The sequence below is a fragment of the Eptatretus burgeri genome, chromosome 1 (assembly GCF_056783735.1).
Source record: "Eptatretus burgeri isolate ZD-2024b chromosome 1, Ebu_testis_v1, whole genome shotgun sequence".
NCBI classification, from domain to species: domain Eukaryota; kingdom Metazoa; phylum Chordata; class Myxini; order Myxiniformes; family Myxinidae; genus Eptatretus; species Eptatretus burgeri.
In genome coordinates, this window is record NC_140961.1 from 62,580,763 (window position 1) to 62,596,012 (window position 15,250).

Below are 15,250 nucleotides of genomic sequence, written 5' to 3' on the forward strand. Positions count from 1 at the left end.
TGCTGATTTCATCGAATATGGATAATCCGAGGGGTGCGAAATGCCATATAGCCAATATGACATTATATTGTTCCTGGAATGTTCCAGAGGAAGTTTTGCACCAAAGGTCATAATCCTTGACCTTTGACCTTTAAAGGCCACAAAGGTCAAATTTTCAAAGTTGTGGGAATCGAACCGGGTTTTCGACCTTCTTCGATGAACCAACTCCAATAAGCTATAGCACGTATCCTGTTTCCTTATTTTAATGTCCACAACATTGTTTTGTGACCTTTAAAGGTTATGCAAAGGGCAAATTTTGAAAGTTGTTGAACGAAACCGGCTTTTCGACATTTTGCAGCTAATAACCTGTCACTCGTACCACATCATGTTGATCCTTTTTATAACTTGGTCAAAAATTATCACATTGTCTCATCCCTGACTTCTGAAACAATCTACATCGTCAAATACCGCTCGGGAACCATCGTCGTCTTCAGACTTGTCATTACTGAAAAGTTTCCTCCTCAACACATGGTCTGTTTAACACGGTACGTGTATCATCAAGCAAATTTCTCAACCAACGACCTGTGTATCACCGAGCAACTTTTGTCATCAACAAAGAAAAACCCAGCAAAATACCCGATATGAAGTGGTCAGAACATACACGAGGCTGTTTTTATTGATATTGCCGAACACACTCGTCTGAGCTTTAGTGGGCCAACTTAGCTAAATATAGCATTGCAATTGTGCATTTTGTGAGGAAAGCACCAAATTTGGCACACTAGTAGCCTAACATATTATGAACAGATTTGGATATTGGGCCATCTCAAATTCAGCCACTGTTGGCTGTGACAGCCATTTCCTACTGCCATCAAAAATTTTGAGATGGCCCAATATCCAAATCTGTTCATAATATGATAGGCTACTAGTGTGCCAACTTTGGTGCTTTCCTCACAAAATGCACAATTGTTATGCTGAGTTTCCCCACTAGTTAGGGATTCACTGAGCATGCCTTTTCTCTGAAAGTTATTTTGTTTTCTCCACTTGGTCTGTGACCACTGATGGGGAGTAAGAAAAACTTCGTGTTGTTCCTATTTGATAGGTTTGAACACCCAAACAATACACAACTGTTAACCATTGGGCTGGTCACGGCTTCCATTGTGGGCTTCGTTAACTAAAAGCATTGAAAAATCACTCGGGCGGTACAATCCACGCTGTCTGGCTCCATTGCTTCCACTGATTATTACCTCCAAGATGGCGGCGCCTGGACCCGGCATGAATGCGTGACGTCATTGTCAAACTCCCTTTTGCAGGTGATATGTTGTGTTGAACCGGCATGGGACGTCTCCCTCTCACCTTTATCAACATTTTACCGGCGAGGAAATTTTTGCTTTGGCACAAAATCTCGGTCGTATTAAGATTAGTTAAACCTTTCAACCGAAACTTTCATTAAAAAAAAAATCAACAATAAATGAAAAAGAAAAGTGCGTTTTTTTTTTTTTCGCCATGCTACGTCACGTCCTGTCTGGTTAGTTGGGGAAGGGAAATAGTATTGGGGAAGAGGGTAAGCATGTTGGACTTCTTCTCCATCTTCACCAAGGGTGGTATCGTTTTATTCTGCTTCCAAGAGGTGAATGGATGCTTCGGAGAGTCAATCAATGCTCTCATTAAGAGCGTCATTCTTCAGGTGAAGGAACGTCTGCTCTCTGGGATCGTCTTGGGCTACGAATGGAATTTTGTTATTGGTTTCAAGGTATTTGAAGGCAACCTTCGTTTCGGGTGAAGGAAGAGTTTGTTGGTGACGCGTAATATATATATATATATATATATATATATATATATATATATATATATATATATATATATATATATATATATATATATATATATATATATATATATATATATATATATATATATATATATATATATATATATATATATATAATCACCAGCAAGCATGCTGTGGTATGGGCTGGAGTCAAGGCGCTTTGATGCCTTGTGACGTCGTGTTCAGTCTCTGTCCCATTAAAATGAATCGTCACGTAATTCACGTCCTTTGCGTGACAGACACGTGGCACATCTCGTCCTCGTCCTCGTGCTCGATGTTCGGTGGTGGTGGTGGTGGTTGTTGTTGTTCCCCTCGGAAAATGTGCTTTTCTTCTTCGAGAGTTACACAAGTAACCTGGTCGGGAAAGTCGGCTATCTGGCCCTTCACGTCTTGGCTAATTACTTGTAAGAATGATAGTATGATTGGATCGAGTAAAGAGCTGTGCCCCCCCTCTCCCCCCCCCCCCCACATCCCATCTCATCATTCTTTACCGAACACAGATAATGTAGCTTTCAAGAACAAATTAAATATGAAGGAGGTTTTGTTTTCACCCCTGTCTGTGTGCAGGATCTCTCAAAAAGTTTTGGTCAGATTCGGACGAAAGTTGGTGGACGGGTTGAGTGTCACAAGGCCGAATTGATTCGATTTTGGTGAAGATTCACAAATGAGAGGTTTTTTTATTTTATTTTAATAGTGCTTCTTGATAATTGAGAGATGGTCCCCATAACGATACGTAGCAGGATATTTCAAAAAGTTTTGGATGGGTTATGACAAAACTTGGTGGATGAATTGGGTAGGTGACAGGCCAAACCTCCAAAATTGAATTGGCTCGATATTATCAGTGGGCTACAAAACGTAAAGTGTTCAGCCTTGCCAAGGTATGCGCTCGAACATGTGCCACTCTATAGTTTATTTAATTTGCAACTGAAATAATATACCTGCTTTGGAAAAATCGTCGATGTGATACGGTCAAAAAAAAAATTCGCTCGATCTTGATGAAACTTGGTATGTAGGTAGGGGTCGATGAGTGATGCACGACGGTATGACTTTTTGGCACGATTGAAGGTCAAGGTCAAGGCCACTCCAAAGTTGCGAAATCATCCATTTTCAAAATCTATCTCCTCCGCCGTTTGTGATCCTATCTTTAGAAATGTCTTCGGATTCTGATAATATGGAACAATATCTAAATTTGGTCAGGCTGGTTTTTAAAAAAATTATTCCTGGTTATCGAGTCACGTGTCTTCAAAGTTGGAAAAATCGTCAATGTGATACGGTCAAAAAAAAATTCTCCCGATCTTGATGAAACTTGGTATGTAGGTAGGGGTCGATGAGTGATGCGCGACGGTATGACTTTAGACCTGATTGAAGGTCAATGTCAAGGTCACCGATGCTGTAAACTTGTAAAATCATCCATCGTCAAAATATCATCCACCATTTATGACTCAGAAATGTGATTTGATTTCTGAGGTCTGGTTTCTATCCTTTTGAAGACACATTGATCATAAATGTTCCAAATCGACCATTTTCAAAATCTATCTCCGGATAACTCAGAAATGTAGTTTGATTTCTGAGGTTTTCTATCCTTTTTACTCCCGGGCTTTCGTCTGTACGTTGAACCAAAAGACAAGACGACATCGAAGCCGATCAGAGATCCACATCTAGAGAGCTTCAGAGATGACCTTCACCCCCAACCGGGGGTAATTTTTTTCATGAGTTGCTCCATAAAAAGGGTTATGTCGGGCTGTTGTAGCGGTGCCTGTCCATCGTTCTGTGCTGCAGGCGCTGCACTTTCCGGGGATGGAGGTGGGTGCTGTGTCCCACCTCCTCAGTGCCCCCTATCATAGCCTTGTTCAGATCCTGCGTTAATTCATCATTTGCATTATCTACGTTATTTACATAGCTCACCAGGATCTCCCCGCGTTGCTCTACCATTGTCCGCCACAATACATTTACACAATTTTGACTAACAGCTCATAATTTGTAGGTGCATGAAGTTCACCTCAGGTCAAATCCCAATCTTCTGATGCCAAACTGTTACGGACCAAGGGTCATGGGGGGTATGAGGGTGGGGGTATCCCCAGTTCTCCCCAGTTCTCCCCGGACTCAGCGGGAATCGAGGCCGTCGCACACGAATAATTCATACACGCATAAATTTCATACTCTCGCCAGCACACGGATAATTTGTGTGATGGCCTCGATTCCCGGTGAGTCCGGGTTGAGTTTCTCATTCCATATCGATCCAGTGAAATGACCCCCTTCCTCAACCTCCTCGTTGACATTTTCTTGGAAGTCTTCATTAGAAGTAGCAGTGGTTAAATTAGCACATTCCTTGTATGTGTAAAGTTCAGTGCACGGAATACCTACGGAAAAACACTGTTTGATGTCTGCCTCCCTATCATTGCACTTGGATTTATTTCACACTCTGAATGCAAGTTCCAGGATGCTGTGCTGAGCAGGTTCCATATATATCCAGTATTGTTTGTCATCTTCAAACCATTTCCAACTGGAGATGGAATGTCATGGTGTGGTTTGAAGCTACGTTTATAGATGGCTGTCTGGAAGTTTGCACATTGGGTATGCCTATGCAAGGCATCCTGATTGGGTAGCATGACATTGTCTGTTCAGTGGCCATGGAAAACATGGCGCATCGCACATCACTGACATGGTTGAACTTGCGTTCACACAATGTTTCCAGCGCAGTCGCCATATTTTCTGGAACCGTGAGGGTTTCTCCAAGTCACTCAAATGCTGCAAAGAATGTCTGTTTTTTCACCAAGAGTTTAATTGCAATTGTCTTGCCTTTACCATAAAATATGCATTTAAAATGCACTTGCTGAATCGCAGCCAGTGAAGCAATGAGTACTTTCGAGGTAGGTTCACCAAGGTTCTGGTTAATAGCTTGCAGGTGGATTGTGTCGGTATTTTCATCTTTTCCTGCATGGAAATACAGCTGAGAACTGTCAAAAATGGAAGCAAATGCAATTCCAAGAACAAACGCATCAGTATCAGGACTTTTGATGACTATGCTATTGTCACAGGATTTTGTGATGTGATTGGCATGCAAAAACATCTGAGTCTGCTTCTTCATGAAAACAATGCAGCTCGGTGACTTCTTGTATAGTACTTCAACTCTTCCAATATGAGGGGAGACAGCATGACCTAGCTTGCCGTGTGCTATAATAGAACCGTGAAGATACAGGCAAATTTCTACTGACCTGGAGCAAATTGCTGCAGAAATACTCTTTTGCATAGGCTTCAGTACACCTCTAATGACAATATACTCAAAATCGGACAAAATCAGATCCGGGGAAACTAGTGTAATGAGAATAAATCCAAGATGGCGGGCAGCTGAAGAGTTCGATGTTCAATCTCCCCAACAACCCTCCTCGGGGTGGATACCTTTTATGCAAAATATTGTTTTTTTTTTTAAATATCCGTTGGTCTGGGTATGAATGTACCCAGCATACACTTGATTGAATATAATTCACTTCCGGGTCGTGCCAAAATGAAAAGTTTTGACAAACGTTAAACAGAAATATTAAGTATTATTGTCGTTTCTGTGCTTCTATATGTGTTCTTGAATCGTGATCTTGGATTCTTATTGATGAATCTGATGTATTTGGGAAAGATCTCGCTAATGGGCAAGAAACTGTGCAACTCATTATGAAACGACACCAGCATGGCACAGGGAAAATCTGTGATTGTCTGTGCAGGCCAGTGACTGCATGTCTTTGCGCAGGAAAAATCGCTGCAATCAGAAATCTATTTAGGTCGATCAAAAAAGGAAAAGGACCTCTGATTCAACCACACATGAGACGTTCTCAAGAACTGGTTTTCAGGTTCTCAAATCATTGCTTTTTCTGTGGAACTGAGGTGTTGAAGAATAAAGAATGATACCATGACGACGATATATTTCCCGTGAGGACTTCAGATTTACAAGTAAGCGACAGTCCTAAGGTTCTGTGATGAGAGATGTGATGAGTGGGTCAAAGCTGTCCAAGGCAGAATTGAATATGCGCAGGATCTTCATGTGGTGGTCACAATGTATCATCAAATGTGTAGTGTAAATTTTCGGACTTGTAAGCAGATCCCTTCTCGAAATCGACACCAAAAAAACGAGCAAAGCACCCTCATTTGGCTTGGCCACCAAATTCGTTTGGTGGCATTTCCCAGTCGTGGATGAATTGAGAAAAAATGATAAACAGATGACTGAGTAATCTCGTTCAATGTATGTGTGCTATCTGTACTGAGGCATACAGTGGCAAGTGTATAAAGCAGAAACTGTGTGAACATTCAGTTGATAATGTAATGTCGAACATCAATGGCAAACTCGATGTCATCACTTTCAAAAACATGACTGCAAAAATTATTCTGAAATTCTTTGAGATAGCTAAAATAGACAATCTGGTGGCATAAAAAAACATCAAATCATCAAGGCGGTGGCAGCGCTTATAAAAAAGTGGATTTAAAACCTAGCAGACCTCTGAGGAATATTTTTCCTGATCCAGATGCATTTAATTAATTGGAGAATACATGTAGTCTGCTGGATTAAATTTTTAGTGGGAAATCGAATGATCTAAAAATAAGTTTGATCGGTCAAAGCATCATCCAGTCAACAAGGCTGAGAGTCCTTTGGACTGGCAGGCCACACCATAAAAGAAAACCACACCAATCCAATTTGGACTGGCAGTCCAGTTGCATCACCAATATGGATCTAGATTTCTGCTTGATACAATGAATAGCCTTGGGTTTTGTTCACCATACTCTGAAGTGCTCAACTTTGAGAAATGTGCTGCGAGATTTCGTGAGATCATTATTCCTGTTTCTGGTCATTTTCGGCAAAAGGTGGCAGACAACGCTGATTTACAATATTTAAACATTGGATGGTCTGAATATGTTTCATGGAATGGGGCTCGTCACTGCTGTGACACCGGAAATCAAAAAGTGCACCCATATATGGAGAATCCTGCCATTAAGTGACAACAGTATCGCTGCAGCCAAAATAAGCATTCATTATTTTACAGCACCAGAAATGAAAGCAACCTTGATCCATCATAAGCTACTGCCTCAAGATGTGCATGATCCTCGAAGTGGTCTCAATCTCGTCTGAAAGATCTTGTGACCGCTCTGCCCAAAAATGCCTGCATGGTCTGGCATTATGCAGGCCATATGTAAAGGCCCCCACCCTGGTAAATGGACCATCATATTCCAGCCCTGATGTATATGGACCCAAGTGACACGAGTTGTATATTTTCAACCCTGCACTTCATTGTTGATGAGTGCAGATGGCAAGGATGCACACCTATGCTAATTTACAACCAGCCACTTTGGTGGAAGATGGAAACCATTGCACTCCCATGCTGGAAACCATTGCACTCCCATGCTGGAAACCATTGCACTCCCATGCTGGAAACCATTGCACTCCCATGCTGGAAACCATTGCACTCCCATGCTGGAAACCATCATGTCTGCAGTTGTCATACCCATCTCATCACCCATGGGGCACAATCCTGTGATGAGTCTGTTGGCTTCAAACAACTTGCCTTCCATTCATGGAAAGCAAATCCGACTGAAGGCAAACTTGAGTCATTCCACATAACCCACAAAAAATGTCCAGTCTCAGGAGAACCAGAAAACTTAATATTCTTCTAACTTCAATGCTGAACTGTTTAAAATCTGTCTCTTCCTTAAGGACAGGAGGGCACCAAGTCTCAAGTGGATGTTCCCCATCCATCTCTTCCCTCACTTAAAGTGGCATCACAGACTACTGCTGGTGAGAAGGCTGAATGTCTCGACTGTTTGCCTCTAAATTTTGCCTATTTAGCCGTTCTCTTACTATATTGTATAGCCTACCCTCTTATGTACATACAGTGCCTTCAGAAAGTATACACACCCCTTGACTTTTTCACATTTTGTTGTGGATTAAATTTAATTTTTGTTGTCACCGATCTGCACAAAATATTCCATAATGACAAAGTGAAAACATGTTTTTGAAATTTTGACAAATTAAATACAAATAAAAATCTAAAATTGCAGCAGATGTCTGAGTCAGTTGGACAAAGAGGCTATTGAATATATTTATGAGAGAGGGTTCATTTCCGGAGGTTTGGAAGACTGTTACTTGTGCTGATGAGAGGTGGAAGGGTGATGCTCAAGATCTGAGGAAGCACAGGGGCATTATGCTCCTCAGTTATGAAGTGCTGGAGAGGATTCTGGATGGGAATATAAGGAAGATTGGAAATTGGATAAGAGCGGCAGGGGTTTAGAAAGGGTAGGGGGACAACGGAAGGGATGTTCGCCTTGAAACAGCTAGTCGAGAAGAGGTTGGAGGTGTAAGTTACATGGCATTGGGATTTGTGGACTTGGAGAATGCTTATGACACTGTCCCGAGAGAGATTGTGATGGTGACACTGAGATGGATGTGAGTGTCAGAAGCAGAAGTTAGGTTGGTGGAAGGGATGTTCAAGGAAACGAAGGGAAGAGTTTTGGTTGGCCCTGAGATGTCGCAGAAGTTCAGTGTGAACATTGCTTTGAGGCAGGGAATCTCTCTCAGCCCACTCATGTTTATCACGGTGATGGAGCTCATAAACACTGGGTGAGCTTGAGGGGTAGTATGGAGATGATGTTTTATGCAGATGTTCTAGCTGTAGGGGTGGAGTGGGCGGGAGATGCAAGAGGTACCGGGGGGGGAGTGGAAGGGGGAATTTGGGAAGCAAGGGCTAAAGATGAGTATGGAGAAGACTGAGGTGATGTGGATTGGGCAGCAAAGAAAATAAATGAATATCAGTTTCGAGGGAAGGACATCAGACAGGGAAATAGGTTTGAGTATCTGGGAGGAACAGTCACTGTGGGTGGTAAGTCTGAGGCAGAGGTGCAGAGGAGGATTCAGGTTGGTGCAAATGCATGGAGGAGGGTGGAGGGAATTGTGGCAGACAGAAAGATGTCAAGAAAATTGAAAGGCAAGTTTCTGATGTTGTGTAACGCCAGCCTACGTTACAGCTTGAGGGCTGTGGCACTGACAGACACACAACAGAAGCTGCAGGTTTGCAAGAGCAATTGGGTCAACAGGACTGCGGGAGTGAAGAGGGTGGAAAGGAGGATGGAGTAACTGAGGGATGAGTTGGTGTGCAGAAGAGCTTGATGGAGAGATTGGTGAAATGCTAGCTGAGATGGGCTCGACGCTTGATGCAGATGGGGGAAGAGAGAATTACAAAGAGAGCAGGTGTGTTGAAGGAGTAAAGTAGGAGGAAATGAGGTAGACCATAATTGAGACAGGAGGATTTTGTGAGGAGGGATATCCATAAGGTAGGGGTGATTAGAGAGTGGAAGGAGTTTGCTGAGGACAGAGGGAGATGAATTCAAAATACAAAACGAGAATATGTTGGTAGATAAGGGTCCACCAACCCCCCACCTGAGTTAATACTTGGTGGAATAACTTTTGACAGCAACTACAGCTGTGGTTCCGTTCAGATAGCTCTCAAACAACTTTGTACACCTTACTTGGGCAATATTTGCCAATTCTTCTGCACAAAACTGTTCACGATCAGTAAAGTAGTTGCGTGGGGAACGTTGATGGACAGCAATCTTCCAGTCATGACAGATTTTCGATTGGATTTAGGTCGTGGCTCTGACTTGTCCCCTCAAGCACATTTATCTTTTCATTCCTAAGCCATTCCAGTGTAGCTTTGGCTGTGTGCTTTGGGTTGTTGTCATGTTGAAAGGTGAACTTTCATCCTATTTCCAGCTTTATTGCAGAGAGCAGTGGGTTTTCCTCCAGGATTTTTCTGTATTTTGTTCCATTCATTTTCCCTTCTATCCTGACAAGTGCCCCAGTCCCTGCTGATGAGAAACATCCCCATAACATGATGCTGCAACCACCATGCTTTACAGTTGGGATGGTGTTCTTTGGATGATGTGCTGTGTTTGGTTTGCATGAAACGTAAGGTTTTGCCTTTTGACCAAAAAGTTCCATCTCGGTTTCTGCAGACCACAACATTTTTGCCACATGGCTTCAGAATCTCCAGAGTGGATTTTTGCATTCCTCAAATGGGACTCAAGATGGGCTTTTTTGAGTATTGGCTTCCTTCTTGCCACCTTGCTGTACAGGCCAGACTTCTGGGGTGCTTGGGATATTGTTGTTGTATGCACGTAGTGATCAGTGTTTGCCACAAAAGCCTGTTGGTGTTTCAAAGTTGCCAGTGGCCTCTTGGTGGCCTTTCTGATCGGTTTCCTCCTTACTTGGTCATCCAGTTTGGAGGGAAGGCCTGATCTGGGCAGGGTCTTGGTGGTATCACATGCCTTCCACTTAATGATTGTCTTGACTGTGCTCCAAAGGAAACTCAAGGCTTTTGAAATATTTTTGTACCTTTCCCCTGATCTGTTCCTCAACACAACTATATCCCGGAGGTCTTTTGAAAGTTCTTTGGTGCTCATGGTTGACTTTGCTGAGAAATGCAATACCCAGAAGAGGAAACCTGCAGGAACAGCTGATTTTTATTCTGAAATAATCGTAATCAATTCAATTTATCACAGGTTGAGGCCAATTAACTTTGCGTGTGATTTTTGAAGGTGATTGGTTACACCTGAGCTAATTTTTATTATAAATTAGACGACTCATGAACCCGTTGGGTTCCCGTTGTGACAGTGGTTGATAAAAAAAATCATTTCAAAAAAGTATAGAAAAGCAAAGATAGCTCCAGCAAACTATACCGCTGAGGTTGTTTGCATTGATCACATAATCCGGAAGAGTACTTGACTGAATCGGGAATTGATTTTTTTTTATTTTTTTGTTGCCCGATTTTAACGAAACTTGATACTGCACACCGCAGGAGAATGGTGAGTAAGGTGGCACTAAAGTTTTTGCGCTATCATGTACAGTTTTTGCTGTGTTTTGGGAACCATACATACATACGTACATGATGAGAATTTCAGTGATATGTATGTATATATATATATATATGTAAAAATTATGTGCCCAGACTGGGAATCGAACCCAGGTCCTCTGGAAAACAATACCAGTGCTCTGCCATCTGAGCTATCTTGGCAACCTCCTCTGGAAAACCGTACCGGTGTTCTGACATTTGAGCTATCTTGGGGACCTCCTCTGGTAAACCGTGCCGGTGTTCTGCCATCTGAGGTATCTTGGCGACCCACTGGCTGAGCACACAAGTCTTCCAAATGTGGAAAAGAGAGTGGCCTTTCTATATGTGGAAGACTTGCATGCTCAGCCATTGGGTTGCCAAGATAGCACAGATGGCTGAGCACTGGTACGGCTTTCCTGAGGACCTGGGTTCAATTCCCAGTATGGGGCCGTAATGTTTTACACATATTATAAATGTTTGCTTCCTGTTCATTGATAATTGCATTAATTTACAATTGCTATTTTAAGTGGCATGGACACTGAACCAACCAAGATATTGTTTGCTGATCCGGGGCATGGGGGGGGGGGGTAGGCTTCCTCGGGTTCCCACAAGACTCTCTGGAATTGCAGGCCGTCTCACATGGATAACTCCATGATGTGGCGGTTCACTAATCGACCGTGAACGCCAATAACTCAACCACGTGAGCTTGGGTCCTCTGTCTCAGGTTAACCGGTTACCTAAAATAGGCATGTGACCTAATTACCGGGGGACATGCCCCCCCCTTACCGGGGATAAGAGGTCACCTTATCCAAACCGGGTCACCTTTCCGGATCAGATGCAGCCGAGCGTAACTGCCAAGGAACACACTGGCTTGAAGAATGGATCGTTGGGAAATAACATCCTGGTTAGGCTAGGATACGGGCCATGCTGAATCGATGAAGGAAAAGACGAAAACGAGCTGGTAACATTTCTATACAAGCATTTATTACCAATCAGGTGAGGGAAAGTATGGGTTTATTGTTATCTGCAAAAGGGATAGCAAGGAATTTGTAGGGTGTGACAAAAGCAAGCAACTTACTAAAGCAGACACAGAGCAGACCTATAGAGTACATCTTCTACACTCTTAACTTAAGCTCGGACAGGCGCCATCTCACACACACACACACACACACACACACACACACACACACACACACACACACACACACACACACACACACACACACACACACACACACACACACACACACACACACACACACACACACACACCTGATGAAGAGGAGATAATCAGAAGGAAGGAGAGGAGAGGAGATGAGGATGAGGATTGTAAGAAAGGGTTGGATGTAAATCAGGGTTGAAAAGAAGACATATAATTATTTGATGCGGATTCGAATGAAAGGGCGCACTTTGGGCATCCTGTACAGTGTAGGTGGAGGGTTTTTCATCATTGTGATTTTCACAGGTGGTCTGGGTGTGGTGCCTGCTTTGACTTGTTTCATGGATAAAAGGAAAGGGTTTAAATATAATCAGGATGGAAAAGAAGATAGAGATATTATTAGACGTAGCTTTTAGACCCACGCAATGCACTTCGTCCTGTTGACCCATTAGACATGAGGGGAAGGTCTAATTGCACGTATACTAACAAAATAACGGTTTGGGGATTACTGTACGGTGGGTGCCATTTCTTTAGAGCCATGTGGTTTTCAGAACCACAAAAATATTCTAGTTTCGTATTTTTTATTAATCTTCCTGAAATCTGTATTTCACTTTGAAGTTGTGGGTTACGATGTGTAAATACAGGTGGAAAAAAAAGTCTTATTTAATGCAACTTAATTCCAAGCTATAAGGCAATAAATGGTGAAAATTTTGAAAGGTGGTGTGGACTTTATATCGGCACTGCATGTAAGTTTGTACATTCGACCGTCAGTCTATGCTTATTTTCTCTGTATGTACATATGTATGTATGGACAACCTGAAAACATAATACCTTAGTCAACTTCGTCAGCGGAGGAAAAGAAAGATGATGATTGAAAGAACCTGTGAACGCTCTGTTCCTTCCCTTTATGAAAGCATTAAGTGATTTTTCTTCTTCTCTATTCCGTTTTATCCCTGTTAGCTCTGCACTTTTTCCTTTCTAACTATGTCCTATTGATGTCTGCGACTGCAAGTTCAAATGAGAAAGCCTCTCTCATATAATGTTTTTGTATTTGCTTAGACTTACCTACCCCTTAGTTCTGTTGCCATCTGGTCACTTGGCAAAGTTTGACACCCCCCCCCCCTTCCCACACTCCCACTCCCCCCCCCTTTGTCAAATTCATGATCCAACTTGACCACTGATTAGGTGTTCCCCATGTCACCTGCAGGAAAAGGGCACCAATAGCTTCAGCCATGAAGCCCTCAAGCTGCAGTACAAGCTGGATAATGAATTTGAACTTGTGTTTGTGGTAAGATTTCATTAAAAGCATTCTGGTACCTATTTGCTTGCCCATGCATTTGCACTGATTCATCATGCATTCTTCCTCAGATTGTTACTACTTTTTTATTGTTCTTCTTTATTTATTTGCACTCAATGTGACGTGTTTAGTCCATCGAGTGTAAATTGGTCATTCTGGAACATATTCAACATTTAATTTGCGTAGAATAGTTGTTTGCTTCTAAAAGTGAATGAGAAAATAATTTAACTGCATTACCAATGTGTTGAATAAAAATTCTGTGTTTTATTAAATTTATCTCCAATGATGGAATGCTTTGACCTTTTTTTTTTTTAAACATTATCCAATCTACAAAATTATTTAATCTACAAAGTATATGTATTTTAATTGCAATTTAAGCCCAACGCTTAAAGGATACCTGCATGAGTGATTATTTATTTATTTTTATTTTATTTTATTTTTTTTCCCCCGAAATGAATTGCATTTTGAGGCAAAGCTTTTTCCATGCCTGTGTATCAACTGTTTAGGTCATCTCTAGCATCTTGGTTGAGATGACCTAATAATAACAGTCTCAAAGTCTGTCCGCCCGTCCGTACGTCCGTCCGTCCACAATCAAACCGAGTGGCGACAAATAACCAATAGTGGAATGGATAGAGGTCGATGAGACATGCACAACGATATAACTTTCAAGGTCATCCAAGGTCGAGGTCAAGGTCACGAGGCTGTCAAAGTTGCGAAAATCATAGATTTCAAATCGTATCTCCTCCCTTATTTATCACGAGAGATCAAATGTTATTAGTGATTCAGATATTATGGACTATTATCTCGAACAACACGAGCCTTTTTTTTAAAATTTGCTCTCGTTCCGATTTTATAGCCCTTCAAACTTCGTTCTGATTCTTACATGTCTGGTGCTAATTTGAAGTGGTCATCCGGAGGCCGGCGCCAATCTCTGAAGATGCTCCGGGTCCTGCGCAAATTTTTGCATATTTTTTCCCCGTATGGGCCGTTCATAAATACATACAAAAATGAGGGGGTGGGTGGTTTAAAGCCCGCATACGGGCTGTGTACAGGGGTGGGTGGGTGGTACGACTGCTGCATACATACTTTATGAAAGTGGTGTCGGACTACATAAAAGAGTTTCATAAGATGAAGGTGAGCCTGTCGTCATCGCGAGGGGGAAAAATATCCCTGTTCACAGGAACATTTTTGACGTGATGTTGAATCCGTGGACGTCAACAATTGTTCCATATTACTGTATTACCATAGTTAATAATTACTGATGCATTTGAGATAAATCTAGTTTGTTGTAATCTTCAAGTATTGTGATGTGATATGAGACTCGTATGGGGGTGAGTGGGTGGTCACTAGCCTGCATACAGAGGGGGGTGGGTGGTTTTGAAACCCGGAAGTAGAGTGTACGTACTTTATGAACTGCCCCTATTCCAGTCTGGCACAGAGTTACTTTTTGAACTTCTACTACCGAAGTTAATAATTACTGATGCATTTGAGATAAATCTACAGTTCGTTGTAATATTCAAGAAAATTATCTCCTTCATCATTTATTTGAAGTGACCGACTGTTCTGGCGATCTGCATTCTACGACCAGATCCACGAGCCATGGAATGGATTATAGATGCCCCTAATTTGATTTTGATTCTGTCGACCTCTGGCAGAGATGACCGGCACTCCCGCTCGGGAGTATTTTTTTGGATTGAGTTTACAACACTTTCATGGGGCGATGTGCTTGACCCTTCTGAGTGTCACAGTTGGGGCATTCCATGTCAAGTGTACACACCCTCTTGACACTAATTCCTAATTTTCTCCCCATATGTTGGTCATTTATTCACTTGGGTGAAAAAACTCAAAATACCAACTTTTAGACCTGTGGGCCCATCGGGGCCCATTATAGGGGCCCCCCAAATTTGGGCTCCCCTGCTGCCCCACAATCTTCCAGAGGCCATATCACAGATTGTAGTGGTCCGATTTGGCTGATCTTGGTATCAAAATGCTCTTAAAAGCGAGATCTTTCGAATCGCATAAAGTAAAATCACTCCGAAACAGTAATTCAAAATGTTATAGTTTGGGGCGCCCTTTGACCTTGGGCCCACGTTCCCCAGGCAAACCGATGGTCCCGATTTTTTTCG

General features: G+C 42.2%; 1 protein-coding gene and 1 non-coding gene across 3 annotated transcripts in view; one reads left to right on the plus strand and one right to left on the minus strand.

Annotated features, from left to right (window-relative positions):
• The first annotated feature begins 1,486 nt into the window (after positions 1-1,486).
• SRPRA (SRP receptor subunit alpha) overlaps positions 1,487-15,250 on the plus strand; it is a 112,314-nt gene continuing 98,550 nt past the window's right edge. For both annotated transcript variants that reach the window (XM_085885792.1, XM_085885782.1), the window contains exons 1-2: positions 1,487-1,663; positions 13,035-13,115. In XM_085885792.1, the coding sequence (XP_085741918.1) occupies positions 1,547-1,663; positions 13,035-13,115 (198 nt within the window). In that variant the 5' untranslated portion in view covers positions 1,487-1,546. The remainder of the gene's footprint in view (positions 1,664-13,034; positions 13,116-15,250) is intronic.
• On the minus strand, positions 10,779-10,851 carry TRNAT-UGU (transfer RNA threonine (anticodon UGU)). The gene has a single exon. It is a non-coding gene; the product is annotated as a tRNA-Thr (tRNA).